The following is a 15,705-nucleotide window of genomic DNA, read 5'->3' on the forward strand; positions in this document are numbered from 1 at the left end:
CCGCACCATGCTTTTAAAAATATATATAAATATTGGTCCATAATACGGTTTTATAGAGGTTTTAGCCTAAACAACAACTCAGATATTGACATTTCATGTTCTGTCTGTCTCTAATTCCAAACCATTTCAGATGCAATACCAAAATGGCCTTTGTTGGCAACGGGGAGCTGTCTTTGGGCTAAAATTTGAATGATACAGAGAATATTAGAGAACCATGAGAACCATGTAGAGTCAATCATAATATTCTCTGTATCGTTCCAATTTTAGCACCACTTTACCTCATGGTTCCAAGTCTTAATAGAATATAGCCTCCCAAAAAGTACCGCCCCCTTCTCGAGGGGGCCCAATAGGAAATGAGCCCCCTGTGACATAGAATGGGGCCCGATTTCAAAAGAGTACCGTTCAGACACGCCCATTCAGAAAATCACTGAAATGAAAGGCAAGGCTTAGAGATAATGAATTGGGTTTTTTGGGTCTGGAAGAGACACTGGGAAGACCAAAAAACAAGAAAAAAAAATGAAAAATGTGAAATTCATGGTGGGGCCCCTTTAACCTGTTTAACATGTAAAACAAAAGAACAAGAAAGAGGAGTTAGGATATCTCTCTTGGTTGAGAAGCAGGGAGAGAAGAGTTTGTTTCTGAGTTACTGCTGTGGAGGCAGGTGAAGCTGATGTTGACTTTGTGTCAGCCCTGGTACCTTTGCTTCCTCTCTCCCACAGATCCTCTTATTACACAGAGGGATGCCGTCTACTGAGGAGATTTAGGCTGACAGATCAAAAAAAGATATTGGAAAAAAAGTGAAGAAGTAGAGGTAAGAACACCTTATGATAAAACCACTTTAAGGCAGCCAGGTATGGTAAAATCCCTTTAGCAGCGAAGGTTAATATGCGGAATGGGGGGGTGGGTCATTTAGAATCACAATTTATTGAAAGTGCAGAAGGCATAGACTATCAATTACACATACCTACAGTATGTTATTCTACGCCATGGCCCATATACTGGGTAACCTGAATTAGGGGCTTGGCCCCAATTCAGTTTTAAACCTAAATTAGTAAGTTCTATATTCCATATTTCAGCTGGACAATTGTTTCTTTAACCTGTTTAATGTGCAAGTGCCATTGACAAAAAAGAACAAGAAGAGTTAGGGATATGTCTTGGTTGAGAAGCAGGGGGAGAGGGTTTTTTGTTTCCTACTTCATTGGTTCATTGGTCCTTGAGGGGGTTCCAGGGGGTCCCCATATACATGATGGATAGTTAGGAACCAAACAGACCCTTATGTGGTTGTAACTCTGGGAGTGTACAAATGGAATGGGTCCATTTGGTTCCATTTGCACACTCTCAGCGTTATGGTGGTCTGTGGTTGCCTGGCGTTGCCAGCCTCTATCACACACTTCGTTTCACCACTAGGGGGTGTCGTTGTGTTCGGTCTGGTTTTAACCAGGCAAGGTCTGTGGTCTAATACAGGGGTTCTCAGAGTGGGTTCCAGGGACCCCCAGGGCCCTATATATATATTTATAATCAATTTTCAAAATATCTTGATATTGGATCTTGGATCGGGGGTCCTTGGCACAAAACATTTTCAGATGGGGGTCCGCAGCCAAATACACATTAATGTTGGGGTCCTTGACATGAAAAAAGTTTGAGAACCACTGTACTTGATTCAACACTGGGGAGGCAGGGAAAGCTGAGGTGGACCCAGAGCCCCATAGTACCTTTGCTTTCCCAACACTGTGTCGGCTCCCACAGATTCTCCCATGACACAGCAGCTCAGTAGCTCTGGCTGACAGCCCGTGTCCAAGGACATGGTGAATATAAAACGAAATAAAAAATTACGAATAAAAACATGTTTACAAATATATTTTAAATGAAGTTTAAAAAAGCATGACATGTTTACACTCTCTTTAAGGCGGTACAGTAAAACATCTTTAGCAGCAAAGTTGGAATAAGTGCAGAATAAGAGGGGAGGATAATTTTAGAATCACACTTTACTGAATGTGCAGAAGGCATACATACTGTACACATCAATTCTACTTGTCTATGTTATCTAGCATGTTTTTAATATTCTGTGCCTTGTGTAGGGTTTGAACACAAGATTGATTTTGCAGGTATAAATTCCAGGGGGCTGATTGGGTGTATGGACTTCCAGTGGGGAGTTTAAAAGGCTGGTATTTCCTCATCTCATGCAGGCTTTCTTCTCTCCACTCACTCCCATCCAGACTGACAGCTACCCTCATGGTGTGTTCATTGATTTTAACAGCACGGGTTGGTAGCGGGTGGGGTTTTATGTTGACCTTGTTTTCTCCCTGTGTCTTGATTCCCACCATGAAGATGCGTGGTTTGAGTAAACCACTAAAAAAAGGATGTTGCTGGCTGTTTTTGAGAGTCCCACTTATTATTCTATGCCATTACTTCCCCTAGACTGGTTTGCAAACATGAATTGCGGGCCCGACTACTTTATATACCGGTAGGTTAAGTACAATATTCCACATTTCTGTGGGCAAAAATCTTAATGTGCAACTGCTGTTTTGAAAAAGAAAAAGAACAGTTAGGCTATTTCTTGGTTGAGAAGTAGGTAAAGAGGGAGTTGTTTCCTATCTTGTTTAACAGTTCTATTGTGTCAAGTTTAAATATGTAAAAAGTACATTTACATTTCTTAGAACAACAAGGCTTCATGATATCCTCAGAAACAACTATTTTAACGCAACAACATGAATTATTACCATTTGAGTTAATTCTGATGGTCTCTATAAAAAAAGTGACATCTGTGGTGTTACGGGGTCAAATATGACCAAGCAACGTGTGGCTCAATTCAAGTGTGTCAATATTAAATATTTACATGTTTGAGAGAGAGACACTCGTCCTCAATTTGCATTTGCTATTTGGAATAAAATAGTATTAAAAAAATGAATATTATAATTTTTGGAGTACTTTGGGCTGAGTTAAATCACAGGTCAAATTTGACCCGCTAACAGCAAAAGTGTCACCAGGTTTCTGACACGATGCAAGGGTTAATGCTGGGGAGGTATAGGGAAAGCAGAAAGAGGTGGATCTTGTGCCAGCCCTGGTGCCCCCCGGATGCCTAATTCTACCCATCATGTCCGCTCCCAAGATGGTCCCATTACAGAGTTTGTGTCAAGGAAATGATAAAAAATAAATGTATATAAGTAAATAAAAATTATAAATAAAAATATATCAACAAAAATATATTTTAAAAGTCTAGGTAAGAACAATATGATAAGCCCTCTTTAGCGGGCATGGTAAGAATCTCTTGGCGAATGTGCGGAATTAGGGGATAAAGCTCATTTAGAATCACGATTTATTGAATGTGCAGAAGGCATTAAATCATGTACATCAATTATGTGTTATATGTGTTTTTAATCTTCTCTGTGCCTGTGTAGGTTTGTGGGTGTCTCGCTGTTGTTATCTGTGTGGGTTGATGGTGTGTTTGGCTGAATTCAATGACTGATTCTCCTGCAGGCTTTCCTCTCTGCGCCCACTTCAAGCCAGACTGCCAACTACCCTGTCACTCTGTGTGTAGTGTTTGATAGCGTGTTCATTGATTTTACAGCTAAGGTTGGTAGGAGTGGGGTCTACGTTTCTCTGTTTTGTTTAGGTGTTGGTTACTAATTTGTCTTTTGGTTTCTTCTGATATGATTTGGTACGTTTAAGGTTGTTCATGTGTGGTTTCCTTTAGTTTATTGATTTGGCTATTAGCCCAACCTGAAGATGCAATATTTGAATAAAACCCTTTGCAGATTCTTTGTTCAGGGGCTGGGAAGAGGAGATTCGGACTATAATTTGCCATGGTTTCTCCCAAGGATGGTTTGATCTATGATAATCATTGAGAAAGGCTCATTAAATAAATCACCGTGGTGGCACATGGGATGTGCAAAAGCAGTTTCAGATCATTTGAATGAGATTTTACGAAATGGTCAGACATGTCTAGATTTGAAAAAGATGGTGAATGTCTATCTCTCTGTTGATGTCTGCTGGGAGATTTGCTCAGTAAAATCATTGGTAATATGTATTTGTCCTGCTCTAAAAGACATTTAAAATGCAACCTAAGTTAGAAAACTAATCGCCAGAACATATCATGACACTAATCGAAATATCCATCAGTAAATTAACTAACGTATAAATATCTAAGGTTTTGTAGCTATAAAAACAGTAGCAGAGAGAAAGTCGGCAAACAAACCAAGACTCACTGCTTTGAAAAACAGCCCCCCCTAAAGTCATTGGCTTGGTTTATCTAATTGTTTCCAACATTTAGCGACAGAAGCTTGGAGATTGTTATCAGTCTCTATCTGAGTGAATTTGTCAGACTTGTGAGTGTAAGCATACGCCTTTGGATCACAAGATAATGGGATCGATCCTGGCCAACTCAGCGTATGAGTAGCACAGCTTGGGTAACTAAGACGTGCGGTAAGTTCTGGGCAGAAACCGACAATCCAAGCCACTCCAACTTACTTACTTACCTACTTGTGAGACACTAAGAAGTAGGTGTTTTGCCTCCCGCACCAGTGACGGACCCTGAGTCCTCTTCCCAATCATCTTGAGCATATTGTTCATATGTTGCCTCCTGAGCCTCTCCTTGTCCGTAATCATAGTACTCGGTATCTGCAGGCGCAGCTTGTTGGCTGTAATATTCATATGGCTCATAGGCATGCTCCGCATAGGACTCCTCGTATGCGGGATATTCGTCATAGGCGTCTGCTTTCAACTGCGATGTCGGAGGCTGAGGATGCTGGTGCTGCTGGTGGGAGAGGCCCGTGTTGGGGAGCATCCTCTGCGACCCCAGTGCGGGTGGTCTAGAGCGGGGAGCCGTGCCCCCTCTGGGCGGAGCGGAGGGCATGCCACCTCGGCCAGCCGGCGTCCCCCTGGACCCTCCTCCGCCCCTACCCAGCCCTCCCCTCGGGGCACCGCCGTGTTGCACACTTCCGTGGGGAGAGCCGCGTGGCATCCCTCGCCCCCTCGGCCCTCCGGGATTGTTGCTGGGGTTGTTGTGTTGCCCTCTGCCCCTGCCGGGGTGACCGCCCCGCACCCTGCCCGAGCAATCCTGGGCTCCGTTCAGGTAGTGGGGATCCATGTACTGCTCCTGTTCGCCGGGCTCCGGGGTCAGGAACTGCTTGACCTCTTCCATGGCACGCACCATGCGCATGTAGGCCTCTGGGATGGGGGCCATCACCTCGATTAGCACGTGCAGCTCCAGGGACAGGTGAGCGTATTTGGCGTCGCCTCCCTTCCTGTACTCTTCCTCCTTGTTTTTGTCTCTCATGGAGCCTTTCCCCAGGACGGAGATCTTGGCTCCGGTGTCCTCCTGGAGCCTCTTGATGGTGTTGCCTTGAGGTCCCAGGATCTTACCGACAAAGTTCACCCTCGGGTATTGCTTGGTGGGAATGAGGACCCGCTCTTTCAGCTTGAGGTTCTTTGTGGTGAACAGGTCCACATACATTTCCTTATCTGCGTCTTTCTTCTCTCCTTTCTGAATCCTTTCAATCTCTGCCGAAATGAGTTTATTTGCTTGCATGAAGGATGAATCCAGACTGTCTTTCTCTGCCTGTAGCTCTTGCAGATATTTGTCATCCATTTTGTTTTTCTTATGCACAGGTCCTGATTCTGCCAAAGAATCCGATTTCCTCTTCATTTGGTTCATGATGCGTTCAAGCCTGGCTAAATTTTTATTTACCTTAAATAGACAAAATAGCTAACAAAATCACCTCACTGCGTCCTCACAGAACTTGCTTTGTTGCGGGTTGTCCATATTGAATTTATGCACTTGACTAAGGCTTCTTAACCACAGCGCACATCTTGCGTCATCAGATATGAAGTCATCCTTGCTCAAATATGGAGCTCGTTATACTTTTTATTGATAGTGAGCACCTTATCGATCCTGCTTATTGAGCCGGGCTTTTATCGAGCCCACTATTGTGTGTTTTCTAATATTTCGTGGAAAGACGTGAGACAAATTCTGGCTGAACGCCATCTATGAAGATGACAATTGACAAAAGTAACAAATATTATCATTAAATATCATTAAAACAATCATTCATTAGTGTGCAATAAGTGTTAAATGGCTTTATATTATGAATAATACTGTAATAACTTCTTGATCGCCTCTTGTCTTGATTGTTTAAATATGACGTCATGGGCCGCTATGCTCAATAACAAGCTTGATAAGCCCAAAGCTTATTGATAGGGTACTCAATAAATGTGTTATCGAGTTTGTAGCGGACCCTTGTTTCGAGCTCCAACCCTGCTCCGGTCTGACCAGTGCTCTCGGAAGTATCCAGTAACCCTGGCAACCTGATATCAAGTTGTTTGGTGCCTCAGGCCCCGGGCTGCAGCCCCATGTGCACAATGTGTTAATCGTGTCATTCATATACCTGATTGTTAGGGAAAGTATTTCCACGATCCACATATTGTGGATCCACAAGCCCAATTGTGGCAGTTTCAGTGTTCAGGATAGGAAGATAGATACAATAGCAATTGAAGGAACAATTCTTTACTTTTACAGAATAACTCTCAATAGTTTGGCATCGATAGTCCATAAGGAACTAACTTTCTTGTGAATAGCAATTAAGTTAATTGTCACATGTTTAATTTCCCCCACTATATCTTCTCCAAAACTCCTGCTGTTCTTGTGGCTAAAGAAAGCACAAAATAATAGCATCCTTGGTGATTAACCATCTACTTTACAGTCTATTGAAGCCTACTTGCTCAGCTGGAATCCACTGGCTCGATGACAGTAATTTGTCAGAGTGCACATGAAACTGCTCTTTGACGCTATTTGGCTGACTGCTTTTGGAAGAGAAGAGGAAGAAAAAAGGATGGGGTGGGAGTGAGACAGAGAGTATGGGAAAGTGTGGTCAGAGATTCCCTATAGTTTCATTGTTTGACAGCACTATCCTCAGTATATTTTGGATTCATGTACATTTCAGATATTTAACCACTTGTACTGTACTTAGTCTGCTCTTTTCCCCTCTACACCAAACCAGCTGCTTGCCAAAAATAGCCGATCTACAAGCTTGTGAGATTGTAGATCTGCTATTTTTGGCTAAAGTTCTCAGAGTATGGACTCTAGGGTTCAAGTGGTTAGTTTAAAAAAGAAGAAACACACAACGATTTGGAGGACCCCATGTAGTAACTCTGAGGACCCCCTTGGGGTCCCGGACCCCCTGTTGAAGACCCCTGGTGTAGGGTATAGGGTAGTATGATAATGATGACAAAATTGACAGGAGCAGAGTGGAGGAGGAAGCGCGGTGAGTGTTGAGGAGAAAGGAAGAGAACAGATGAGACGAGAAGTGAATCCGAGAGAGGAGAGGGGAGGAGGGACGCAAGGGATGACGAGAGATTATGAAAAGAAAGCGAGATGAGAGGGATGCTGATGGGCAGAGTGAAACGCAGAGCCTAGAACGGAAGGGAGAAGAGGGGAAGGAACAGAAGACCGGACAGGAGACAAGACAAGGGTGACGGGGGACAAGGAGGATCAGGGGAGAATGAAAGCGAAGGGTGAAGCGTGCAGCTTTCTTTGAACCGCTTGGGAGCCGTGGTGTAAAGTAACTAAGTACATTTACTTAAGTAGGTCTACTGTACTTGAGTACTATTTTGAGGTATTTGTACTTTACTTGAGTATTTCCAATTTCCAATACTTTTACTTCTACTCCACTGCATCTCGGATCCAAATATTGTACTTTTACTCCGCTACATTTATTTGAAAACGTAAGTTACTAGTTACTTTGCAGGTGTAAATTATAATATTATAAAACACACATTAACCCACTTTAGCCCTATTTTATACCTCAGCTATTTAAAATTAGCAGATCTACAAGCACACAAGCTCACGGTGCAACGCGCTGTGAGCTTGTAGATCAGCTATTTTCCAACATTTGGTACTTTTACTTTTGGTACTTTTAGTACATTTCGATGCCAAACTTTCATACTTTTACCCAAGTACATTTTGAATTCCAGACTTTTACTTGTAAAACAGAGTATTTCTATATTGTTGTATTGATACTTTTACTTGGTGAAATATGTGAGTACTTTTCCCACTACTGCGTGGGAGGCTGGGAGCCGAGGCCTAGCTCTCTCAAAAACAAGGTCATTATCTGGGGGGAGATGGGACGGCATGGGGTGATGTTCAGCTGCTTGACTAACAGTTAAACTGTCAGCATTCCCAAAAGTAGACGGCACAGCCCACCACCGCCAACAACACAATCGAGATTTTCAGATGGACATCTCGTTGCAGTTTTGATACATTTACTTTAAGGGATATTCCACTTTCAACAGGTAGCAGTGGAAGGGCTTCTCTCCACATTCACACCCATTGTAACTTCAAACTTCATTTTAACCATGATAGATTCATTAAAAACAACCATTATTTTTTTCTGGTGACTTATTTTACCTTCCTAATATGTGAGCAGGCCGTGTTTTTTCTCTAACTTTTTTCATTTATTTTTAATAATTATTTGGGAAAATGGAGAAAATGAAATACAAAAACATAATTATAAAAAATAAATGAAAAACGTTATCGAAAAAACACGGCCTGCTCACATATTAGGAGGGTAGTATGAGTCACCAGAAAAAAATAATGGGTGATTCTAATGAATCTATCATGGTTAAATTGAAGTTTGAAGTTACAATGGGTGTGTGTGGGGAGAGGCCCTGGGCCTGGAGGGCCTGGTAACACTTACATAAAATATCTAAATATTCAATCAAGCTAATTAAAAACTGTTCAGGGTGTTCATAAAAGCCTGATTAGATGATAAAATTACCAAACGTTTTTTTGAAAGTGAAATATCCCTTTGAGTAAAACATTTGAGTACTTTTTCCCACCACTGCAAGGCAACACTGTGACAACTCACTGTGAAGCAAGTCACTGCCAGATACTGTCACAGACTGGCAGGTTGGCATGGTGTGTCTGTGTCTTTTGGCTGGGTATCCTTGCCAGTACCGCTCGCTGCTTTTCTCCCAGTGCTGATGATCGCAGATTTTTAAGCGTAATGGTCTGTTTTAATTTGAAAGTAACTCAGTGAAACTGTTCTCGTCAATACGCTGTGCTAACATACTGGCAATGGTAACTTTTTGCCAATGCTAACAACATTATTTGGAGGATAAGTTATAGTGCTGATACTGAACAGTAGTAGTTCATGCTGATGATGGGGCCATAATGTGCATTATTACACCACCTTACATCACAGTAGCCTCAAGGGTACGGCATATATTAACCACACATGAATGGATGATAGATGGATGTCATGATGGTGCGTGTGTGTGTGTGTGTGCGTGACAGAGAGAAAGAGAGAGAGAGAGAGAGAGAGAGAGAGAGAGAGAGAGAGAGAGAGAGAGAGACCAGATCAGATGCTATTTGCTATTTCTCATTTTAGGTTACAATGTGTGTGTGTGTGTGTGTGTGTGTGTGTGTGTGTGTGTGTGTGTGTGTGTGTGTGTGTGTGTGTGTGTGTGTGTGTGTGTGCGCGTGTGCGTGTGTGTGTGTGTGTGTGTGTGTGTGTGTGTGCGCGCGCGTGTGCGTGTGTGTGTCAGCCAGTGTTTCACAATGCTTGTCTAGACTAATGTACATTGATGCTATATCACAACCTCCTACAGTACCACATATGGTCACTACAGATGCTAGTGCCTTATCAACCAGTCACTTATAAATGGTGTTCGTGAATGCATCTGTGAATGTTAATGTATGTTTACCCAGTTATACATGGTGTGTGTGTGTGTGTGTGTGTGTGTGTGTGTGTGTGTGTGTGTGTGTGTGTGTGTGTGTGTGTGTGTGTGTGTGTGTGTGTGTGTGTTTACCCAGGGGTTATAGTTAATGTCCCCTCATCTGTCGTCCGTAAACGATAAAATCATCAGTGTCACTTTAATTCAGACAAATGGAACCAAACGGACGCTTACGGATCCATTTGGTTCCATTTGTTCACCCTCTGAGTTACAAATGGATGAATTAACACTGAGCATCAGTGCACGCATTGGAGTTTATATTTACTGTAGGTAGTCTCTGAAGTCAGACGACACTTCCACAATCCTCAAACTCTACAAAGAGTCTATAAAATAAGTCTTCTGCTCACACACGCACGCACACGCACACGCACGCACGCACACACACACACACACACACACACACACACACACACACACACACACACACACACACACACACACACACACACACACACACACACACACACACACACAGTACATACAGTAGGCCTACAAGAAATAATAAAACAAATATACAAACCCCTAACTGAACATGAATTAAAGTGGCACTATATGTATGTTTTTATATGAATAAAATGTAATGTAATTTTGCAATTTGTATGGTAGAGCATGTTATTACAGAAAAGGAAAGAGGAGCACTCGTCAAAGAGTAGTTCATCAATATTGCACGGTTCGGGCAAACAATGAACTTTAGAACAAGGACACCAGCACTCACTTTAGAACGAATTATTAAACATTTCTTGAAGGTTTACCCCCAACAGCAACAAACAAACGGCCTTCCTCAGCTTGTAACACACACTGAGGAAAGCCCACTGGGCCGAAACGTCAGTTTGTTTGCTGCTGCTGTGGGTAAACCTTCAATAAACATGAAGAATTCGTTCTAAAGTGCGTGCTGGTGTCCTTTTTCTAAAGAGCATGTTAATACAATACAACTTATACAATCGGGGTGGTTCTATGTTCTCTCCCTGCTCTTCTATTGATACATTTAGATTGTGTCTCATCTCCTTATCAGAACTTGTGCAGATTGTCGGCAGGATTTGAAGCATTTTGAGAATCGAGCCAACGGTCTTGTCTGGAGAGACTCGGCGGTAGAGGTGGTACATCTGAACAGGTGAGTTGTGGGAGCAGGGGGAGTGACCCTCCGTCAGTGGTGACAGATGGAGGCTGGTCAAAGTGGTCATTCCACAGCTTGGGAGCCAGGAGGGAGAAGAAGCACCTGGAGTGCAGGATCATTATCCCGTAGGTAGGACGGTGACATGCCCTTGAGCGCCTTGTAGGTCATCACCAGTGTTTGTATCCAATGTGCTTTGACATAATACTGTAGGTGGATTATGGCACCCAAATGTTGTCAGATGGTTCCATTAGCGTTGCATACAAAGGATTTTGGTAATTCTGCAATTTTTTTTTTAAAGATTTGTTTTTGGGCTTTTTGCCTTTATTGGATAGGACAGTAGACTGACAGGAAATGGGGGAGAGACAGGGAGTGACACACGGCAAAGGTCGCTCGGATCAGGAATCGAACCGGCGACGCCGACAGGTATTGATGCCGAAACGGCAATGCCTATATGGTATGCGCCTGGTCCACTAGGCCACCAGGCGCCCCGTAATTCTGCTATTTGACAGTGGTGGGAAAAAGTACTCACATTTGTTAATTATACGTAAAAGTATATATCAATACTGCAATGCAGAAATACTCTGTTACAATTATAAGTCCAGGATTCTAAATTTGCTTGAGTAAGGCTACGGTCAGGCTGCAGCCACACCAAAGTACCTATGAGAGTGGATTCCCCATTCCGCCAATGTATTTCAATGGTAATGGAGTGGTTTCATGCCAGTAGAGGATTTCTGCAAAAAACACTCCATTCTCGGGGTGTCTGCTGGCCTACTGGTCCAGGCGCACACCACTTAGGCATTACAACATACAGTTGTGCTCGAAAATATTCAACCCCCTCTGACAAATTTGTTCATTAGTGTAGCCACTGTTCCTTTGACATGTGAACTATATGCTCAAAACTGTATTTTTTGGAACATTCAGTGTCTTTGCAATTGTTTTATATCCTTTTCCTTTGTACAAAACAATAATCTCTTTTGTCTTTTCTGAACTTTTCTGACCATTCCTTAAACTTAGCCATGATTCTAACTGCTCTAATCACAGTCAACAAGTCAACTAACTTCTAGTCAGGCCAGATTGCACATCTGATGCAACTATTTCAGCCCTTGATTAGTCGATTGCAGTTGATTACAGATGTTTTCAGTAATTAAGAGCTGAATAATTGTGTGGCATTTATGGTTTGGAAAAAAACACAACAAATGTTAATTTTGTTGAGCTATTTACTTTGTTATTGTCAAATAATTGTAGTGGAGTAAAAGTACGATATTTGCAGCTGAGAAGTAAAAGTACTGAAAATTGGAAATACTCCAGTAAAGTAAAATTACCTTGTACTTAAGTACAGTACTTGAGTAAATGCACTTAGTTACTTTACACCACTGCTATTTCATATACTGCGTTGCAACTTTTGTGTTAAACCCAAAAACTCAGCTCCCACGATAATAAAAACAATATCAGAAGCAGCTTTGTTGCTCCACTATCATGCTCTGTCCTCCAAGGTTTTAGTGGAGAATGATTTAGTTTGACTAATTCAATGTGCTGCTCCAGTTTTAAGCTGATAAAGTGCTCTCTTTGTTTCTCTTTATAAGAAAAAAGCCCATTTAGGCATATGACTGCTCCATGCACATACAGTAATAGGAATAAACCTTTTACTGCATTACGTTTTTTAGAATTAATAATACAACCAGTTTAATTTCCTCTCTCACAACACAGATCATTTTAACCTCAGCTCACCTTCAAGCCCGATTTATACTTAGTCGTGTGCCAGTGTCGCCCCCAGATAATTGGAGACCTACAAACTCACAGCGCCCCTGTGCTGCAGCGGGTTGTGAGCTTGCAGATCTGGTCTTATAGGTGCTCGACACGACTAAGTATAAATGAGGCATAGGCTTTTCTCAAGCTGAAAGGGAAGATTAAAGCATTTTTTTTTAAACCGAATCAAAATTACTTTTCTAAAAACGTAACGATAGAACGTACATGTGCACACACGCTCACACATGCGACATGCACTGGAATTCAAAATGTACTTGAGTAAAAGTATGAAAGTGTTGGCATCAAAATGCACTAAAAGTATCATAAGTACAAAATGTTTGAAAATAGCAGATATACAAGCTCTATAGGTATAAAATAGAGCTAAAGTGGTTAATGTATGTCTTGTAAATAAAATACAACATGAGACTCATGTAAACAAACACACAGTGTCATTTACAACCAAACGTTGCTCTCAAGAATATTTAAAAAAAATATTTGAAGCGAGAAATAGACAATGCAGTAACTAAAAATGGATTCTATTTGACCAACACTTCCTTGCTTAACCCATCAGGTTATCAGCCTTTCGGGATTGTATTTTTGGATAACGACAACTCAGCTAGACGTTATCCCTTACATAAGTTATACCTGCAAAGACTAACGTTTTCAAATAATTGTAGTGGTGTAAAAGTACAATAAGTGGATCCGAGATGTAGTGGAGTAGAAGGAAAAGTATTGGAAATTGGAAATACTCAAGTAAAGTAAAAAATACCAAAAAATGTTACTCAAGTACATTACTTAAGTAAATGTACTTACTACTTTACACCACTGCTCACAATCCTGACAAACTGTCACAGAACCAAGGAAACCCTGCAGGATGGCAGCTACCTCTGCCCAATCGTTATGGTCTTCAGCCTCTCTAATCCACTGAGCGGGTCTTTGATCATGTGGAGGCGATCCACTGGGTCCCCCCAAAGGCCCAATAAACACGCAGTTCAAAAACCTTCACCATGGGGCCTATTATGGACCAATAGGAATCGATGCTGCCAGTAAAACATGACCTGATTGGTGGAGGGGGGCTGCCAGAAAGGTCATGGTGAGTGATGTGAAATCAATGTGGAACAGACTCACTCTTACTACTGCCCGAGTGCCCGTGGGTCTCACAACCAGTAGTAGTTGTAATTGAGAAACATGAATTATTAGATAGATCTGCATGGATCACTCCATAATACTTACTGTATATACACTGTCAGTGAAAGCAGGATGCTTTTCATCTCAGCAGGTTTGTGTAGTAATCTTGGTTATGGTTAATAAAAGTGCCACAGAAAACACACCAAACAGAATGTGCATAGTTGAGTATGATAGGTAGGTAGGTAGGTAGGTAGGTAGGTAGGTAGGTAGGTAGGTAGGTAGGTAATATATAGATACTGTAGATAGATACCGTAATTGCCAGACTCTAAGCCACAGCTTTTTCCCATGTTTTGAACTCTGCGGCTTATACAACGATGTGGCTAATATAGAGATTTTTACAGCTAATGGCCAGTTAGTTTGTTTTGCAATGGTCTTTAACAAGGATTTATATATAGATGTTTACAGACAACGGCCACCAGGGGCGCTCTAGCGGGAAGCAGGAAGGACACCAGTCAGGTGCGGCTTATGTAAACATTTGTTTTTTGTTCTAAATTTAGCTGGGGCGGCTTATATTCAGGTGCGGCTTATAGTCCAGATAGATAGATAGATAGATAGATAGATAGATAGATAGATAGATAGATTTATTGTGGATTTCTAATCATGGCAGATTTACACTTTATAATGTCCTTTTCTGCACCATCATTCCATTTTGTTTTGACACCGCCTGCCACAAGGCCACAGCATTAGCCATAGTGATTAATGACAGGCCACTACATCACACGCTCGCCCTTGGCCCTTTTAACACCACAGTCAGCACATTAAGGCACTCCTGGTCGTATACACAGATGTGATATTAATGTCATAAAGAATATGGCCAATCAATACTGACAGATTCACTGGTTTGTGATTTTACTGTCAGGCTGCAGTTCAATGGGGTTGTATAAATGGCTTTAAACCATTTAAGCACGTTATAGCTCCCTCAGCTCACAAAGGACTACTTAGTGAAACACTGTGTGTTAGCTTGGGGAGAAGGACAACTTCTGCCTGAGCACTATACAGCTTATGGCCGTATAGTTGATTCTCTCAAGCATCCGTTTGAATTGTGGGTTTAGTGCTTTATATTATGTTCACATGCAGGTAAAAGGAGATCGCAGAAATTATTCGCATAGATACAATTATGTAGACAAACAGCAAAGCAATATACTTGGTAAACGTAGATAATTATATAACTTATAACTTGCCCAATTATTAGGCATAGGGCACCAAAATGTTTACATCTGTTATTATCTAACACTGATCAAGGTTATTTGTCCACACAACACACTAGGCCTTTGAAATTCAAAAAGGGGCAAACCATTATTTTCCCCCTTTTTGTCCCCAATTTTGTTGTTATGCCAATTAAGCACTGTGTTGACACTGCTGTCATATCCTACTGACTAGGGACATAACCACTGTGCCACCTGAGCGCAGGGTCAATCCATTATGATGACACAATGGGCCCTTTGTTACACCTGGTGCCACAGCTAGTGCATCGCAGCAAGTGTCATTGCTAGTGCCAATGCAGTTGTTCTTCGAAAAACAATTAATGACATCAGATTGCCAGATTATCCATATTGCATTGGCCAGTAAGTGAATTTACAGAGCTGGCACCAAAATTATTTATGAAATATTCATTCCTTTTATTATTCCTAGAGAATATGATATGAACATTTGAAAATAGTTTAAAAGTTGCCGCTGCCTGCTGTGTGTATCTCAGCACAAAGATGAGAAGAGCGGTGCAGAGAGAGAGGCAGAAAAGGAGATGCAGTTTTCAATTAGCAGACGGGATGGAGTAATGTTATGGTAATTGTTTGCCCTTCTTGGCTTAGTTTGTTTTGGAGAAAGCTGCTACGAAGTTTTGCTGTCAAACTTGTGTGTTGTGTGCGAACAAGAAACTTTGTGTTTCAGTTGGCATGAGAGTGTGCGATAATGACACGTCGTACTCTTCC

General features: G+C 41.7%; 1 protein-coding gene across 1 annotated transcript; it reads right to left on the minus strand.

Moving 5' to 3' along the window:
* Window positions 1-4,489: 4,489 nt before the first annotated feature.
* On the minus strand, window positions 4,490-5,608 carry LOC308290201 (KH domain-containing, RNA-binding, signal transduction-associated protein 2-like; the record flags this gene model as incomplete). Its single annotated transcript, XM_080731976.1, has 1 exon — window positions 4,490-5,608. The coding sequence occupies exon 1, from the start codon at window positions 5,585-5,587 to the stop codon at window positions 4,490-4,492; it is 1,098 nt and encodes a 365-aa protein (XP_080588102.1). The 5' UTR covers window positions 5,588-5,608.
* Between the last annotated feature and the right edge of the window lie 10,097 nt (window positions 5,609-15,705).

The sequence above is a fragment of the Nannobrachium achirus genome (genome assembly GCF_963921795.1).
Source record: "Nannobrachium achirus genome assembly, chromosome: 8".
In the NCBI taxonomy this organism is placed as follows: Eukaryota; Metazoa; Chordata; class Actinopteri; order Myctophiformes; family Myctophidae; genus Nannobrachium; species Nannobrachium achirus.